At 45.5% G+C, this 17798-nt stretch overlaps 1 protein-coding gene across 3 annotated transcripts in view; it reads right to left on the bottom strand.

Annotated features, from left to right (window-relative positions):
- Positions 1-403: 403 nt before the first annotated feature.
- The window catches only part of SCN10A (sodium voltage-gated channel alpha subunit 10), a 95942-nt gene continuing 78547 nt past the window's right edge, over positions 404-17798 (bottom strand). For all 3 annotated transcript variants that reach the window (XM_009239198.4, XM_024244789.3, XM_024244790.3), the window contains 7 exons: positions 16976-17098; positions 15180-15464; positions 13861-13914; positions 12491-12628; positions 10298-10402; positions 4879-5149; positions 404-1617 (listed from right to left, as the gene is read on the bottom strand). In XM_009239198.4, the coding sequence (XP_009237473.2) occupies positions 404-1617; positions 4879-5149; positions 10298-10402; positions 12491-12628; positions 13861-13914; positions 15180-15464; positions 16976-17098 (2190 nt within the window). The remainder of the gene's footprint in view (positions 1618-4878; positions 5150-10297; positions 10403-12490; positions 12629-13860; positions 13915-15179; positions 15465-16975; positions 17099-17798) is intronic.

Below are 17798 nucleotides of genomic sequence, written 5' to 3'. Positions count from 1 at the left end.
CTATATGGTGCTTCACAGAGGACTACCTTGGACCTTCAGTAATGTTCTTGTTCTATATCTTTGGAAGTTCTGGTGCTGAGAAGTTTGTCTCAGTGAATATAATCTGATTACAATAAAAATAAAAGGACAAGGGATATTTTCTGGAGAGTAAGAGAACCCATGATCTGATATTGAAATTCAGAAGGGAAATCACAGTGGAAGTGCTCTTAGCTTCTGACTCCTTTTTGTGTATGATGGCTTTTTTAAAGGTGGTTACCAGCTGCATTCCCTGCCCAGTTCTGACATTGTGACCAGTGGCATGCATTGGTGAGGCTGTAGCTGGGTGTGATCTGCAATGGGAAAGAGTTAACACAGAGCAGAAGGACACATCATAACTGAACATATCCAGGCTGGAGTGTTCTCACTAGGGCCCAGGGGCAATCACCTCTGTACTGGTGGCTTCATCTTCATTTTGTATTGAGCTAGATGTCCTCATGTTGACTCTATCACTAAGGCCTCTAGTGACACTCTCATAGGATGGTGGGAATGATGTGGCAGATGCAGTTTCAGATTTGTCTGGGAGTACACAATTTTCATTTGCTGTGAATGGAACAAAACTTTCATCTGGGAGTGATGCAGCCTCCTCCTCAGCTCTGGGCACACATGGGGTGTTAGAGAGTGCCATGGAGCGGTGCAGCACATAGCTCCGATAGGCCTTTTGAATGACAGTGGCTGAAATGTCTTCTTGCTTCCATCGGAGAGTGGTTGCTATTGGTTCATAGGATGATTTTGAAAGATTAGTTGCCATAAACTTCTCCTCCATATTTGCCTTCAGAGAATCCAACTCCCCGGATTCTCCTAGGACATTCTTGGTGAAAGCAAAAAGGATGTCCAAGCAGTGGATCTTATCTCCAGGAACCAAAGGCAGGTCCATCTGGATCAGTATATTTCGATTGGGTTTTGGGATTCTCAGGGGACCAGAGAGAGTGTCTGCAAAGTCCGAGAGAGCAGAAAAGGTAATAAACTGAGTGGCCTCTGGGTCAAACTTCTCCCAGGTCTCATAGAACATGTCAAAGTCATCCTCACTCAGGGGCTCGGTGCTCTCCTCCGTGGCCACATTGAAGTTCTCCAGAATCACTGCAATGTACATGTTGACCACGATGAGGAAGGAGATGATGATGTAGGTGGTGAAGAAGATGATGCCTACGGCTGGGCTCCCACAGTCCCCTCTGGTGCCATTGCTGTTGGGCAGATTGGGGTCACAGTAGGGGGGCCCTGTGTTGAGGATGGGGCTGAGGAGGCCATCCCAGCCGGCCGACGTGGTGATCTGGAAGAGGCACAGCATGCTGTTGGCGAAGGTCTGGAAGTTGAACATGTCGTCGATGCCAGCCTCCCACCTCACATGGGGAAAGCTGGACATACCGAAGATGGAGTAGATGAACATGACAAGGAAGAGCAGCAGCCCGATGTTGAAGAGGGCAGGCAGGGACATCATGAGGGCAAAGAGCAGTGTGCGGATCCCCTTGGCCGCTCGGATCAGTCTGAGGATGCGGCCAATTCGGGCCAGGCGGATGACTCTGAAGAGCGTCGGGGAGAAGTAACTTTGAAGTGACTTAAGAATTGCAGAAAAAATCAGGCCTTTAAAAGAAGGAAGAAATTATCTAATTAGTATCTCCAGCCATGCGACCTGACAAAGTTGGCTGTGATGGCACTCTGCTTTGCTTGGTATAGACTGCCACTTGGGCATCCACATTTGAGGACTCTGGGCCCTCAGAGCCTGGCATGGTAGGTAGCACAAAGTAGGGGCTCAGTAAATGCCCATTGCATAAGTCCTCTCTTCCTCATCAGTCTTACCCTTCCTACCATGCTATCTTTGCCTCCACCCAGAATATCCTCTTGGTCAACCTCCACAGTCAAAAACTTATCTTCTGCAGCCAAGTTCAGCTGGAAGTGACTACAGTTTATTCCACAGGCTCACAGTCTTTGGCCTGTTTTTGCCTATGACACAGACCCTGCTCCTCCCTGATACTGCAGCCTTTGGGTCATGCCCTTTCCTCCACCCTGGTCCTGTGCTCTGTGAAGGCCAGGACCCCTTATGATTCCTCTCCCTACCTCCTACTGTGAAGATTGACTCTGTTTCTGGCACCCGGGCCTGTGGCTAATTGTACGGAGCCTGGTGTTAATTACAAGGAGGCCTGAGGATTCGGGAAACTGGCTGACAGCTAAAGCATAAGGGCTTTAAATGACCAGCTGTCTGCACAATGCCTTAATTTGTTTTTTTTTTTTTTGGTTCCAGCTGTTTTTGAACTTTATGTTAGAGCCTGGAGATAGGTTTTTTTGGGGTAGTCAGTTACTGCCCCCAACTCCAACTATGAACAAAGTTGGAAATATAAAGAATGTATATGTCCCTCTATATGATGTCTAACTTGAAGATATTTGAATTTTGGTCTTGGGGACCTGGGGAGCCCTATTTGTACCAAAGGCCTCCACCAAAGATGAGGCAAGGGCTTCAGGTAAGAGAGGGTTCAACATCTCACAGGAAAAATGGTGAGGGATGTAGCAGCAAGCTCTCGCTCCTTGCCGGGTTCCCTGGGCCCTCTCCCCTACTTGCCCTTTGTCGTTATGCACATGGGTCACAATATTGTGTCAGAAAGAGGAAGAAAGTAGAAGGGGACTTGGGAGATAATTATAATTTTGGATTATAAAATCTTTGTGGAAGACCTTATGTAAAATTCCAGTTTAACTAGGACATGTTCCCATCGTGTAGGGTACATTATTTGTCTACATACTCTGGTAAAATTTTCTGTCAGACAACTGGTCTACAGTACATTTTAATTTGCTCCAGGATCTTATTTTAAGGGAGAATGGGTCCTCGTACTTGTAATAATTAGATACTCAGTCACCTCTTGCTGGTGGGAAGGAAGAAAGGGAAGTAAGGAGAGAGGGCAGAAAGACTGATATGTGGGTTTTTCTGCTTATTTTCCAGCTCTATAAGGGATTCCTGCCCCAGCGGATGGTGCTACCCTGTAAGTCACAGGAACTGGTAGTTAAGATATCCCCATCATAGAACTTGGCTATGTTTTATTTCTATATTACTGATACACAAACAAGCTCCCTTCTTTAATATAAAATCAAAATAGCCTTTGGAATCTTTCATTTTGGAAGACAAACAAAACAAAACAAAAATGAAAACAACCAACCAACCAACCAACAAAAACTCCTATTATGCTAAGTAAGATAAGCCAGACACAGAAGGACAAAAACGACATGATTGCATTTATATAAGGAATCTAAAATAGTCAAACTCATGGGAGCAGAGAATAGAATGGTGGTTTCCAGGAGCTGGGAGGAGGGGAAATTGGGGAGGTACTTGTCAAAGTGTACAAACTTTCAGTTATGTGACATGAATAAATCCTAGAGCTCTACTTATAGCATAGTGCCTATAGTTAGCAATATCGTGTTGTCTACTTAAAAATTCACTGAGAGAATAAATCTTAAGCGTTCCTAGCATTCAATAAATAAATAAATAGACAGGAGGAAGTATTTGGAGGTTATGGACATGTTTCTGGCATTGATGGTGGTGATGGTTTCATGGGTGTATACTTATCTCCAAACTCATAAAGTTGTGTACATTAAACACATATAGCTTTTTACATGTGGATCATACCTCAATAAAGTGTTAAAAAACAGAGCAGCAATATCAAAATAAAACAAGAACAAAAACAAACTGAAATCCACGGAAATACATGCAACCCAAGGCTGTGTTTCAGCACCAAGGTGGGGAGGTTGATGAAATGCTGCTAAGTTGTATTTAGATACTCTCAGCTCTTGGTAGTAAATCAATGGGAAATTAAATCTACAGCTACGCCCTGACATGAAAAGTAAGCAGGTCAGGATATAACCAATCAAGATACATTTATAATGCCAGGTGAAGCTGGTGAGCTGTGATTTGGCCTTTATAGGGTCAAACTTCAGCTAACCCATAAGCCCAGGGACAGTCTCTTGGCTGTTGGTGACAGGCAGCAAGTTCATTAGAAGATTGGAGGCTGTTCTAAATTCAGCTTCAACCCTTGGAAACTGTGACCCTGCATAATATTCTTGATCTCTGAGACTCAATTTTAAATTATAAAATGAGGATAATAACACCTGCTTAACAGGGCTGCTGTGAACATTCATGGAACCCAGCTCAGTGCTCAGAACTTAGGAAGTATTCAATCATGGCAGCTCCATTTCCCCATGTTAGCCTCTAACTCTAGTAATTTTCTCTGAACACCATTGGGCCCAAAATACTGGGCCTGTCATTCAACAACACCGAGACTGGGCCTTAACAGTATTAATTTCTTGGCATTGATATCTTGACTTTTCTATCACTCATGTTCCCTAATAGAACAGTTGTGTAGAGATTTAATTCCAGACCCTAGACTTGAGAATCTCCTTTGAACAATCTCCTCCCAGTCTTTCCTCACTTTGATGGTAATCCATCTCCTTTTCCAGAACATATTTTAAGACTCACCTCACATTACACCACCTGCCCCCTGCTTTCAAGACCATAAAAGTAAGGTCTGCTGGAGACTCCATCATCTTACAGCCTGAGGTTCTCAGGAGGAGTGATTATTCCCTGTCAGCCCCCGAGGTTCTAGCCATGGGCTGTGCACACAGTAGGTGCCTGAAAACACTTCGTGTGAGCATGGAGAAGGCCAATAGAACTTCTTCACTTCACTGAGAGAGCAGCCCAAGGCATTTAAAGCTTGCTACTCTTGGAAAGCTGCAAATACAGGGTTCTTCTAACATAAACACTTATTTCAAAAAGTTGGTTGGTTATTTCCTTGGTTTTAGAAGAGCATCCCAAAGACCCCCAAGCAGAGGTGGGGCTTCCCCACCACGTGGCTGCCCACTTACTCGCAATGGAGAGAACCACGACAATGAAGTCAAACACATTCCAGCCATTGGTGAAGTAGTACTGCCTCAAAGCGAACATCTTCATGACACATTCGCCTGTGAAGACGGCCACAAAGAACTGGTTGATTTTGCCCAGAATTTTTGTCTTTTCTTCACTCTGGTCATCAGTCTCCACCATCATGGTGATCATGTTGAGGCAGATGAGGACCATGATGGTGATGTCAAAAGCTTGTCTGGTCACGATGTCAAAGACAAAACCCTGGAACTTGTTCTGAGAAAACAAGAGACAGTGGCATCATGGCCTTTGGGCCAACACAAACCAGGCATCTGTGTTATCCATAGATGAGTTTTGTCTCCATCACACTCCACATCCGAACAGAAGCCAGATACTATCCTTACCTCTTCCAAAATTTCACTTTTAGTTGACTCTACCTCATTGCCCCAGTTCAAGTCTTTAATACCTCTCCTGGCCCTTTGATGTCACCAAGCCCTTTCTTTCTCCTGGTCTGTGCCCTTGCTTCTATTTGCAATGCCCTCCCATCTCCTCTCTTGGCTGTCTAAATTCCAACAGTCTTGAGTAATCCATCTCTTTTAAGCTCCACTTACTGCATGGAGCGTCCCTTAGTCACGCGACACCATACTGCCCTGTCGCTTTGGGGATCCCACTTTTCAGTCAGCCTCGAGTTCTAGCACTTTGTATATGCGTCTCTTCTTCTCTACTAGACAATCAGCTGTTTGAGGACAAGGGCTATACCTTCCTTAACTTTGTTTCCCTGCAGTGCCCTGCACATTGCAAGAGTTCAAGAGCTGCTTGAAATATTAATTTGAGCTACTTTGCTGAGAGTAAAGTCAAGTGCAAAGGGGAAACTTATTCTTGGAAATGTTCTCTCTGTTCCTGGTGCTGTGCAAATGCCTAGGCAAATGCAGGTATGGGGCGTAGGGTCAAGTCTTGGTTGTTTGCATCTTGGAAGGAGGCAGAGTGGCCTGGATAACCAAGAGATCATTTATATCTGGTTATTTTTATGGTGTCTTTAAAAAGCTCCTAGTGTGATCCTTTCTTCTTTTAGTGCTGTGAACATCTTACTGCTCTGTGAGTCCATGATCCCAACCCCATTCCCCACACTTTGACCTTCTCCCAAACCTTCTCCTGACCTCTATGGAGCTCACCCGCCTTGATCTGCACATATCTCCCCCTATTCAAAGGCTGCCATTCTCCCCTACCCCATGTACATCAGGGGTCAGGCCTGGGGTTCTCCTTGTTCACCACTGACCCTTCCACACCATTGCTCTTCCTGTGTCTTGTAAAACCCCTTCTTGCTTTGAAGCTTTGCCACCTAGCTTTGTCACTTCTTCATTACTGCCACTTGCCAAACCCTTGGTCCCTGTGCCTCATTAATGATGGGTGAGGCTCTTGGCCACATTTGCCCACTCTTGGCTATTATCCTAGGCAACATTAATGTCCATGTGCATTACTCTTTGTATCTTGGTTTATTGCACAAATCTCTAATGACCTGGTTTCTCCTAACTTAAAGCAGAATCTTTCAGAAACTTACATCTCCCTCCAGCTACTGTCTTAGATCTCTTCACACTTTCAAAGCAAAATTTCTTGAAAGAGTTGTGTACAATCAGTGTCCCTCATTCACTCCTCAGCCCACATCAACAGAGCTTTTGCCTCTATCCTGACAGAGATGGTTCTCACTAAGATCATGAATGACTTCCCATAATATTAGATCCAAGGACACTTGTCTGATATTGCCTAGTACCCCTTCTATCTTGAAATGTTGCTTTCTTGGTCTCCACCATGCCTTACATTTCTGCTTCTTTTCTTGCCATTTGTGATGCTCTTTTATAGTCTCCTTTACCCAATTTTTAGACATCAGAGCTCTTCGAGGCTCAGTCTTGAGCATCCTTTGATCTTCACCCCATTTTTTCTCCCTTGACAATTTCTCCAGCCAGGAATTAATATATATGTGCAACTTTTGGCCAACTGTTTGCCTCTGTCACTGGACTGTAAACTGTAAGAGTAGGAACTTTGTCTATCTTGCTCACTACTCTAACCCTGGTGTCTGCATAGTGCCTGGCTGCAATAGATGCTCTGCAAATTGATAAATGAATGGAAGACAGAATGTGACTTTAAATGAAAATTTAAAGTCACCCTTTATTTGACTAAATTCAATTCTGTACCAAGGGTACCTACTGAATGTATGGGATGTGCAGGCCTCTGCATGAGTGGCTATGAGGGAGGAAGAGAAGAACCTGTCTGATCCCTGCCAGGGAGCCCACGGGAGCTGCACAGCAAGCAGAGGGGGAAGTGCTGTGATGAGGCTGATCCTTGCCTTCTGCTTCATGGTGGGGATGGGTTGCTGCCCTGTTGGGTTAGAGCAAAGAATCAGACCCAAGTGGCCTTCGCTCAGGGCAGAACTGCTGGCTCACATCTTTCCTGGGGTGGGAGGGGGATTGCTGGGCCACTAATCCCTTCCATTTCATCACTGAAAATGGTGAAAGAATACAGGCCCATTCATGGTCACATGACTTCTAATTAAACAGAGCAGGCAACAGCATCACTAAGTGGCTGGGTGTGAAGTTTGCCCTGGATATTCTGACTTTAGGGAATGGAGTAGCTTGCTAGCTGCTCTTAGATTAGCTCACGGTCAGGGATCATACCTTTGCGACCCTTGGTGCTCTCAGAGACGATGAAGTGGGTGATCGATGATGTGATATTCTCTAGAGCCTATTATATTTCTATAAAGTGGAGTATTGAGAGCTGCTTTTATTGATTTCTGTAGCAGGGAATGTTAAAGAATAAAATTTCCCAGACTTGTGGAATCCTTAGCCTTTCCTATGGAAGAAACAAGATTTAGAGCCTGAGCATCATCAGAGGTGAGAGGAGGTGTGTGAGGCTCCTATGTGGTCCCAGGTAAGCTCTGTCATGAATGACACCCATGCACTGATGGGGCAGAAATCTTGTGTCAGTGCTTGCTGGTATGACCATTTTGACCTTTGGGGCTCCTAAGGGGAGAAGGTGGACATTCCAGGGCCAATAATCTGGTCAAAAGCAAGCTGGGCCTGGGAAGAAGGGTCTTAGTTGGGAGTGGGAATTTCCTTTTTCTTTGGATTTCTTTCTTGGTTCTAGACTTTGAAGAGGGAAGATGATCAGGGTTGTGCCACTGGGCATGTGGGTGTCAAAGATGTTGCCTGCCATATGGATGCTGGTCAGGAACTAGGATGATCCAAGACCTATGGGTCCTGGAGAGCAGCCATCTGCAGGTGCTGCTTGGACTCTGCTTTGTGCTGATTTCTCTGTTGGCATACCTGTGACTTCAAAGTTTTGTTTAAATGTTCTAGCCTTGCCTCAGCTATGCGAAATTAGGGAACAAAGGAAAGAGTGTTTACCTTGCTTGGGCCAGAATATTAAGGGGAGAGCCACGTTCCTCCACTAAGGCTAGCATAAGGTTGAGAGTCAATTACTAATCCACTCCTCTTCCATTCAAAGGATGGAGAATCTCAGGAACAGAATTGGTTATGAGGTTTCACTTCCCCTCCATATGTGGAGGTCTCCCCCAGTGCCATCCTCGGAGGATCTTGGTTGTAGCTTAATTAGGAGAAATGGTGATTTTGTTGCAGGTCTTCCTGCCTGAACATCAACTCCGTCTCCCACTCCTATTTACTGCCTGGAATTTCAACATTAGGGTCATGCCTTTATAGGTAGATGCCCTCTCCAGGGTCCCTTTTTGAAATATGATTTATCTTGTCCTAAGAATGTTGTCTTCCCTGAGGGGAGGAAGCTTTCTTTGGCATCATATGCGGTTGGGTGATGAGAGGGAAGAAGCCGGGATGTCAAAGAGAGATTGAGTAGTATGTGGGGGAAGGTGCCGAAAACTTTCATGATTTTGCCAAGGGTTGTCCCTAGCATACAACTCCTTGGCATCTGGTTCAAATGTGGATTCAACCTTACTCCAGCCACAAGTAAAGGCCAGTGTGGACTCAGCTGCTTGCTTCTCAGTAAGTCTTAGGGTCCTCCTCTCATTACCCATGACTTGAATGTGGTTGAGACTCAGCCTTTCACCTAATTTTAATTTTGAGCCTGCTCCTCTCCATTGAACTTGTTGATGGAGGGATACTCAATGAGCCTAAGCACTTTTGCTCAGGCTCACTCAAATCTAGTTATCTTGATCGTATGGGTGACTTAGGAGGAAAGCTCTGCCCCTACAGAGGTCTGAACCTCCTATCACTCCACACTGTAATACTTCTTATCAGAATCTAGACTAGTAATAAATTCATGACCACTATTTCAAAATAATGTGTCAAAAGTCATCACTTTTTTTCTCTTGTAAATGTTTTTCACTTAGTTCTGACAAAGTTTGAAGTAAATTATGCAAATCCTATACCTTGATTTAAAAAAATCTAATACCTTGGCTAACAGAATGCATGTCTCCGTAATTCATTTAGGGAAAGGCTTGTTCCTTTGTTAAATGTCCTTTGGACTTTTCCCTTGTGTGGGGAAGGGCTAATGAAATTGTGCCACCAGCAATACTTGTGATTTTCTTCACTAATGCTGCATCTTAGCCACAGAAAGTTTATGTAGAGGGACACAGGGCCAATTCCATTCACTGGAGTGGATGGCTTAGAAATTCTTTGAAGAGGATCAACAATAATTTCTGACACATCAACATCTTCACCCCCAAACCTGTTCATCCATTCCCAAAAACGTGCTATCTTGGGGCTTCTCAGAGGCTTGATGTTTTCTATCTTCTGACAGAGGGCTGAGAAGAACTTAGGTGATATCATGTGTGGTATGGGTAGTGCATTTAATGGAGGAACACAAAGCCATGTCTCTTGAGATCTTTATGAAAAAAGGAGTGAAACTAGAGTCTGGCCCTAATTTTTGCCCAATCTTTAAACTCGAGTGGGATAACTTTTGGTTCCTATTGGGCCACTTGACCACGACCATGACTGCATCTTGTATCCCGGCAGGGGAGTTGGGTTGTTGTCATTTCCTCTTTATACCTGTAGGTGTGGGGTAGAATATAGGGTGATACTGGAGATCCACTGCGACCTAGACCATGATACATAACCACACAAGTTTAATCCCTGGGTTCTAACTACCCTTACTGTCACTTAGCTTAATCTGCCTCCAATCCTGTGCTTGAACTCTAAAACTGTTGGAGAAACTCAGTGCTTCCCCCAACAGACTCATTTCAAATAGCTGTAAAATGTATGTTTACTCCAGAAGACCAGAGTTACTTCTTTTGAACTTCTCATTCCTTGGGCGTAGGAACCCTCATCACCCTCATCCCAATGTCAACCCAGATCTTCTCTTCCATAAACAGCACTCCCTCAGGCCCCTGCCTGACACAGGCATAGACTGTCATGTTGGATTCACAGACAGGCTGTGCTACAGAAAACCTCTGGGGCTCACCAGGGGCCGTGGGATGGGCTTCTGGGGCTTCTTGGAGCCCAGTTTCTTCATGGCATTGTAGTACTTCTTCTGCTCCTCTGTCATGAAGATGTCCTGGCCCCCTAAGTGCAGAGAGGGCCACACTGTTATAAAGCAAGAGGAACCCCCTATGGATACCAAAATCAGAACAGGCAGGAGAGAAAGGATCATATCAACATTCTCCCCTCCTCTGCAGATAGACACACCAAGCCCAGCCTCAAGGAGTGTCTTGCCACAACCAGTGTCAGAACGGTGGGACTGAGTTCCATTGCTGACTCCCTGCCTGGGTCTCTAAAGCAAAGCCAGTTGCTGTTCTCCAGGGATCCAGAGATGCTGGATAGAGGGTGGGGAGGGTTGGGAAACAGGACTCAAGGAGAAGGTACATGTTGGTTCAGATCTGAGCCTTGGATCTAGCCTGTTCATTCCAGTAAAATTCTTTGGGCTTCTAGAGTCACAGTCCCTCCCAGGGGGCAAGAGATTTCCTAAGGACCTTGAAGCAAAGACTCTGGGACAGAAGCCCTCAAATCTTTTCTGGAGAGGAGGAGATGAGGACAATTACTGCCTTATCCTTGGGTCCTTTGTCTCAGAGGGACCTCTGGTTCTCTTGAGGCCCTGCCAGTCACACTGCCCTCTGCTGTTACAGTGCCAGGAACTGCACCACCAAAGATGTCTTCCTCCCTTAGGACTGGGTATTAGTTTTTCTTTAGGGGCCCTTTGGATTTTCTTCATTCAAGCTCTCACCTTTAACTTCCTGACATAATTTGAAAGCCACCTATTTTAACAACATGTTTATGTAAGTTAGTCCCTGCAAATGCTGGGAAAGTGGGCTGAGATCTGTGGAATTTGAAAGGAGATCTGAGAAGATCTGTGGACACAAAGGGCTTCCTGGGAGGACCATCTTTATGGGGGGAGAGAAGGAAAGGGCAAGGGCAGTGGGTAGGTGAGCTCCAGGTGAGGTCATGCTGAGAACTCTGACCAAGGATTCAGTAGATGCAGTTTCTCAGTGACCCCAGCCTGGTCACTAGCTCATCTCCTTCCGTTACCCTCTGTAATCTGTTTCTTGACCTCAGTTTTCTCATCTGTAAAATGAGAGAAATGATTGCTTCAATAATCTCAAACCTCCCCAGGGTACTAATCACACTGATCAGCACTGTCTTGTCCCAGACCTATCCTGTTCTCTTCTTATGCCCAGAACCCTGGGCAAGGATTTCCTGTAAGTGGGATGCCTGCCCTAGTAGGCATATATTTTAAATTGTTAATAGCAACAGCATCTGGTGCTCTTGGGGCCCTGCCAGTCACACTGCCCTCTGCTGTTACAATGCCAGAAACTGCACCACCAAAGCTGTCTTATGCTCAGTGATCTTTGTTCAGGGTTTTGTTTACCCCTCACCACAATCCAGAGAGTAGGTATTATTAGCCCCATTGAATGAATAAGAAAACTGAGACTCAGAGAGGTTTAAAATATTGCCAGCATGAGCCATCCACAAGTAGTTGAGTCAGGAATGCAAACCCAGGTTTGCATGTACTCTGTGACTTATCCATGTAGCCCCTTTTCTCTCGGGATCTCAGTTACGCAAATCTAGAACAGCGCCTATCTACCTCAGGGGTATGGAAGGCATTAAATGAAAGGATAATAGGAAAATACTTTACACCTTTATTGCCCTGAAATTTTCTTATAAACATGAGAGGTTATCTGGGATTTGATTCCTATTAATCACAGTTGGTACCTTTGGAGGCACAAGCCTTCCTCCCCATCCCAAGGAGGGTTGGGATTCTGCCAGTGTTGGGCCATGGCCTTTCCTGAGGTGCCCTGACTCAGTCCTTTGTGGGGATCATATCCCCCAACAGGTCAGCAAGCTCTGGATCCCTTTCTTTCCCTGCTTGTATTCTCCCAGGGCTCACTTGGAACACATCTAACACACCTGGTTCCAGTTGGGAAGACCAAGATCCCTTTGGGATGTGAACCCTGAGTGAGGATGTTAGTGGGGCATTGCTGACAGAGAGAAATGCAACTCTTCCTGCAACAGCAATCACAGGGCAAGGGTTAGCACTGATATTAAACTGATGGGCTGTGAGTAGTGTTGGCTTTTGTCAGGAGGCCAGAGCTGGCCAGAGAACAGGAAATATAAGGCTTACCACTACAGCAGAAACCAGAAACCCCTGAGCCCCACTTATCTTTTTTTTCTGTTGATTGAAGTTGTCAATTATGACCCCAACAAAGAGATTCAGTGTGAAGAAGCCTCCGAAAATGATGAAGATGACAAAGTACAAATACATGTACACGTTGTCCTCCCACTTGGGTTGCATGTTGACCTGTGACCAGACAAGGGAGAGTGGGAAGGAGGGTGGGTGTCTTAGTTCAGATTCAATCTGAAAGCCAAGCCTGAGACATGGACCTGGGTGCAGGTGATTTATCTGGGAGGTGATCCAAGGAAGCAGGAATGAGGGAGTGGGGGAGAATAAGCGGGAATGGGAGAAGAGCCTGTGAAGAGGATGTTGTTAAGCAGGGCATCATTGTGGGCAACTGGAGCACAATCCTACTGGGGTCCTCTGAGTAACTGTGTAGAGCACATGCAGGATTGTATCACCAAGGGACAGGGAAGCTAGAGTATTTATCCTCAGACTCCCAAAACTTATTGGTAAGGGTTGCCCCTAAGGACATTAAATCCCTGGTCCTTGGGGGAGAAGTTGCTGAACAAGCTCCTAAGCCCTGAAGTCTTTACACAGAGAATCAGAAGTGCAGCCTGCAGGTGAAATCAGAAGTGGGCTAAGGGAAGAGATGGCAGGGAATTGACAGTGCCTGCCACAGCAGGAAGGAGTCATTCCCCAATAGTGTCTCCCCAGCCTGACTTTTTCTTTTCTTTTTTTTTTTTTTTTTTGAGATTGAGTCTCGCTCTCTCACCCAAGCTGGAGTGCAGTGATGCAATCTCAGCTCACTGCAACTTCTGCCTCCCGGGTTCAAGAGAATCTCCTGCCTCAGCCTCCCGAGCAGCTGAGACTACAGGCACAAGCCGCCATGCCCGGCTAATTTCTTTCATATTTTAGTAGAGACGGGATTTCACCGTGTTGCCCAGGCTGGTCTCCTGAGCTCAGGCAATCTGCCCACCTCGGCCTCCCAAAGTGCTAGGATTACAGGCATGAACCACTGCGCCTGGCCCAGCCTGGGTTTTATGATAGTTCCTGAGATTCTACCACATTCCTCTCGATGCACCTTGATTTAGCTACTACCCTTGCTTTGCTCCCACCCTTGTCCAGGGAGTGGCTCACATGAACTGTCTCTTAGAGGTTATCTGTTGCTTTCCTCAATAGTGAACAGAGGAAAACCTCGAGAAGCCTAGGGAGTGTAGATGAAAGGGGGATAGGCTCGGTGGCTGAAACACTCAACAGAGAGCCAGCTGGACACTGCTGCAAGGAGGGACAGTGTGAGGTTGCTGGGTGATCGCCTCTTCCAGTACCAGGGTCATCGTCACTTCATTTCAAATGCAGACCGATATGGGTAGGATGCACAGAGGGGAAGGCTGTAGGGACAGTGGACTGAGACTCACCTCCCGGGAATCAACAGCTGCATACATAATGTCCATCCAGCCTTTAAAGGTTGCCTGGAGACAAGGAGCAGAGGCCACTCAGTGTCTGCCCATCCATCTACACTGGACCCTTCCCAAGCCATGGTGGCCCAGTGAGAGAGGGGAGAGTCCTGAGTTGGAAAGGGCTTGTGCAGAAAGAATGAAAGGAAAGGTTCCCTTGGGCTACTTGACTAATCTCATATGATGATTTAAAGTAATCCCACATGTGGCTGTTTAAGAACAGAGTAGCATTAAAGACACAGAGCCTTTCAGAAAGCAGTATGGACTGAGGACTGAGTGTCTAGGTGTCTGGTTCTAGTGCCAACTGCTACAAGGCTGCTCTGTGCACTTGCCTAACATTTCCCCTCTCATGGCTGCCATTTTCTCAGCCACTTTCCCACCTTATGCACATGATGTAAGAACAGTATATCTTCCAGATGGAGAAGTTGAGAATAGAAGACCTCCACGTTCCTGCCTTCAGCTTTAGCACTCTTGAGGTCTAGAAACTGGGCGTGCCTTCCAGCATGTTCAGGGCATGCAAGACATCTTAGGTCTTACACTCCTAGTGTTACACTCGTGTTACAGCACTTGATGAGCTGTTTTAATTCACTTATTAGTCTGTTTCTCTCATACAACATCGGTGTCCAAGCCCAGTTCTGACTGTATCTCCCAGGGCTGAGTAGTACCATGCCTGGCATACCAGAGCTACTCAGAGATTATTCGTTGAATAAATGCAAGAACCAGTGGTGGAATGTAGACACTCAAGAGTAACTGCATGACAAATGTATAAGTAATTGTATTAACACTTGAATGAACAGAGGACTGAATGAACAGGTAGATGAAGGCAAGAAATGAGCGATTGAATGGATGATGAAAGAAAGAAAGACAGGGTGAATGTGTTTGACTGTCATTATCACCAACATTATATATCATTACAATAGACCTAATGAGACATAATTTATTACCATTTAGGAAATGATGTGAAGTTGAAGACTGAACATGTGGCTATGCCTTGTCTATTTTGTACAGGTTCTGTGTTTTAACTCACCACCTGATAACAATCCCATGGCAGGCCCATCCCTTTATACTATTCTACTAACCCACACTTGTGTAATTGCACCACTGTGATATCATATTCACTAGAGGCCCTCTAGCCTCATGGTGTAGTCTGTAGGAATAGAGAATGATCTCAGTTCACACTGAGTGCTACTCCTTGCAAAGTAGCACTTCTGGGAACCCAGACTCTCCATTTTATTGAGCAGCCAAAGCAAGAGATATGGTTGATCTCATGGTTGACTCACCACCTGTAGAAGTGCAAGGTAACCCATTGCAACATTATCAAAGTTGACTTTCACATTGACCCAGAAGAAGCTGCCGGTGGAGTTTTGAATCTTGCAGTCAGACTTGTTATTCACAATTGACAAAGGTACAAGGGAAAACTCTCCATCGGTATAGTTGATGCACCTCCAAAACTTCCCTGCGAAGAGGTTCACGCCCATGATGCTGAAGATGAGCCAGAAGATGAGGCAGACGAGGAGGACATTCATGATGGATGGGATGGCGCCCACCAGGGCATCCACCACCACCTGGTGGGAGATAGAGAAAGACCTGGAACCCCTCAATACCCCACCCCCTCTGCTGGATTCTATCTCTTTCTATACTCATTCAGGCTGCTTCATGAGCCAGTGGCCTTTGGAAGCAGCAAGAGAAGTGGGTTAATTAGTGCAATAATTCAGACTCAGAAGACTGAGAGACACTGGGCAGCTGAAGATGGATTTAGACCTTCTTCCCTTAACCTCATTCAGGGTGGGTTGCAGTGAGAAAATGGATAAGTTTACAAGCATATTGCACTCATTTAGAAGTGTAAGTGTGTGTATTGTACTTGCACATACAGACTTCTAGAACTTTGACTTATTCTCCTTAAATACCATACATAAAACACAAACACAATTTAAATACAATTTAAAGTATGCTTTGGTCAAGAACTAGTGAAAACCTAAATCCATATTAACAAAACAGCTCATTTGTAAATAAGCAAATGAGAATCTATTAGATACAAAACAAAATAAATTTCAAACTATTTCAATCTTCAGGTCCTAGTGTTTGTAAAGGTACAAGTTAATTTCAAAAGCCCACTTTTGTTTTTGAAGCTATGATGACTACTTTCAGCCAATGATAGTGGAGCAAAGCAAAACCTTACTTTCTGCTGGGGAGCCTTTTGTAATTACGAGGAAGAGGTGGGTGTCAATCAGCAGTCTCTAAGACAAGGCTCTGGCTGTGAGCATTCTGTCCTGATGGAGGCAGTTAGGGCAAGGTGGAGGCTGACAGTGGTGGATAAGGAAAGGGGTGGATGGAAGGGAAAAATTCACAGGGCCTGATGATTGCATTAGGTAGGAGAGAAGAAGCATTCCAGTGGGTGGGAGCTGAGGTAATGAGCTAATGATGTCACTATTTTTAAATGGAGTATTAGAGGAAAGACTAATTTGTCATGGAAAGACAGAGAACTTGGGATGTTCTGGAGATGTTGGCAATAAGAGGCAGAGTTGGGTGATTGAGATAATAGATGCTTGTGGAGCGATGATTCAGGGTCACTTCACTAAGAGCAAAGGGGGTGAGGTCTGGGTCCTGGTGGCTGTAATATTTATGGGTGACAAGGGAAGAGGGGCCCACAAAAAGACTTGAAAGAGAACTAAGAGAGTTAGGACATGCAGCACCACCAAAGTCAGGTCAGGAAGTGAAGACTCAGAGCCTGCCTTTGGAGGTGGGGCCCCGGAGCTCAGGGTTGGTGGGATGGAGGGCATAAAGGAGGAAGGGTTACCAAAAGCTGCAGATCAGAGAAGTTTTTTGTTTGTTTTTTGAGACGGAGTCTCGCTCTGTCACCCAGGCTGGAGTGCAATGGCACAATCTCAGCTCACTACCACCACACCTGGCTAATTTTTGTACTTTTAGCAGAGATGGGGTTTCAGCATGTTGGCCAGGGTGGTTTTGGACTTCTAACCTCAGGTGATCCACCCGCCTCAGCCTCCCAAAGTGCTGGGATTACAGGCATGAGCCACCGTGCCTGGCCAGATGAGAGAAGTTTTGAGATCAGACTTACCCGCATGCCTTCAAATCGAGACAGAGCCCGCAGTGGCCGCAGAGCGCGAAGAGTTCGAAGGGCTTTGATGGGAGCCACTTCAGAATATTCCAGAATCTTCGCTGTGAGACTTATCAGTGAGATCTGAGTGCAGGAGAGGGCAGAAACATCACTCTAGGTTTCCAGAAAGGCAGTCCTGGTGGAAGGAGACAGGAACTCCCTGCCCAGCCTCCCATCCCTACACGTCTAAGCCATCATCCTAGCTCCCACCTTATTCGGAACTCCAATGAGAGGTCTAGAAAGAGTTCTGTATCCTCCCTTTTATTAAAAATTTTATTCACCACTCTCTTAAACAATCTGGGCAAGAAAAACTCAGTCTCTAACACCACCAACCTCTGGTATGTAGGTGGCCAAGCTTCCAGTGTGTTAAATCAACTCTTCCTTTTCCCTCTAGGGGTAGCAGTCAGGCCTCAACAACCTTGAAACTGATTTTCAGAGACTTGGAGACATGATGTTCCCTCCTAGGGGCTATGCTGAGAGTCTATTCTGAGGAATATAGTAGTCTGAATTATATTTGCTCAGAGAAGTGGGGTGGAAAGAATAGTGGTTTGAGTAGGGTCTAATTCCCTTTTGACCCCTGATTTTTTGTGACTTTGGGTTAGTGCCTGGCTAGTCCAGGGTACTTTCACCCTTTGTAAAATGAAAAAGTCAGACTAAGAGAATTCCAAAGTTCTGATAGCTCTGTAGTTCTTCAAAAAGTTTCTGGTACGGGTCCATGAGATCTAGCTTCAATAGATATCTGAGATATAATGACTGACTTGTGAGCCCCTTTTGGTCTGTCAGT

The sequence above is a fragment of the Pongo abelii genome, chromosome 2, assembly GCF_028885655.2.
Source record: "Pongo abelii isolate AG06213 chromosome 2, NHGRI_mPonAbe1-v2.0_pri, whole genome shotgun sequence".
In the NCBI taxonomy this organism is placed as follows: Eukaryota; Metazoa; Chordata; class Mammalia; order Primates; family Hominidae; genus Pongo; species Pongo abelii.
Note: the sequence above shows the minus strand (reverse complement) of the source record. Positions and strands in the feature narration are given on the sequence as shown.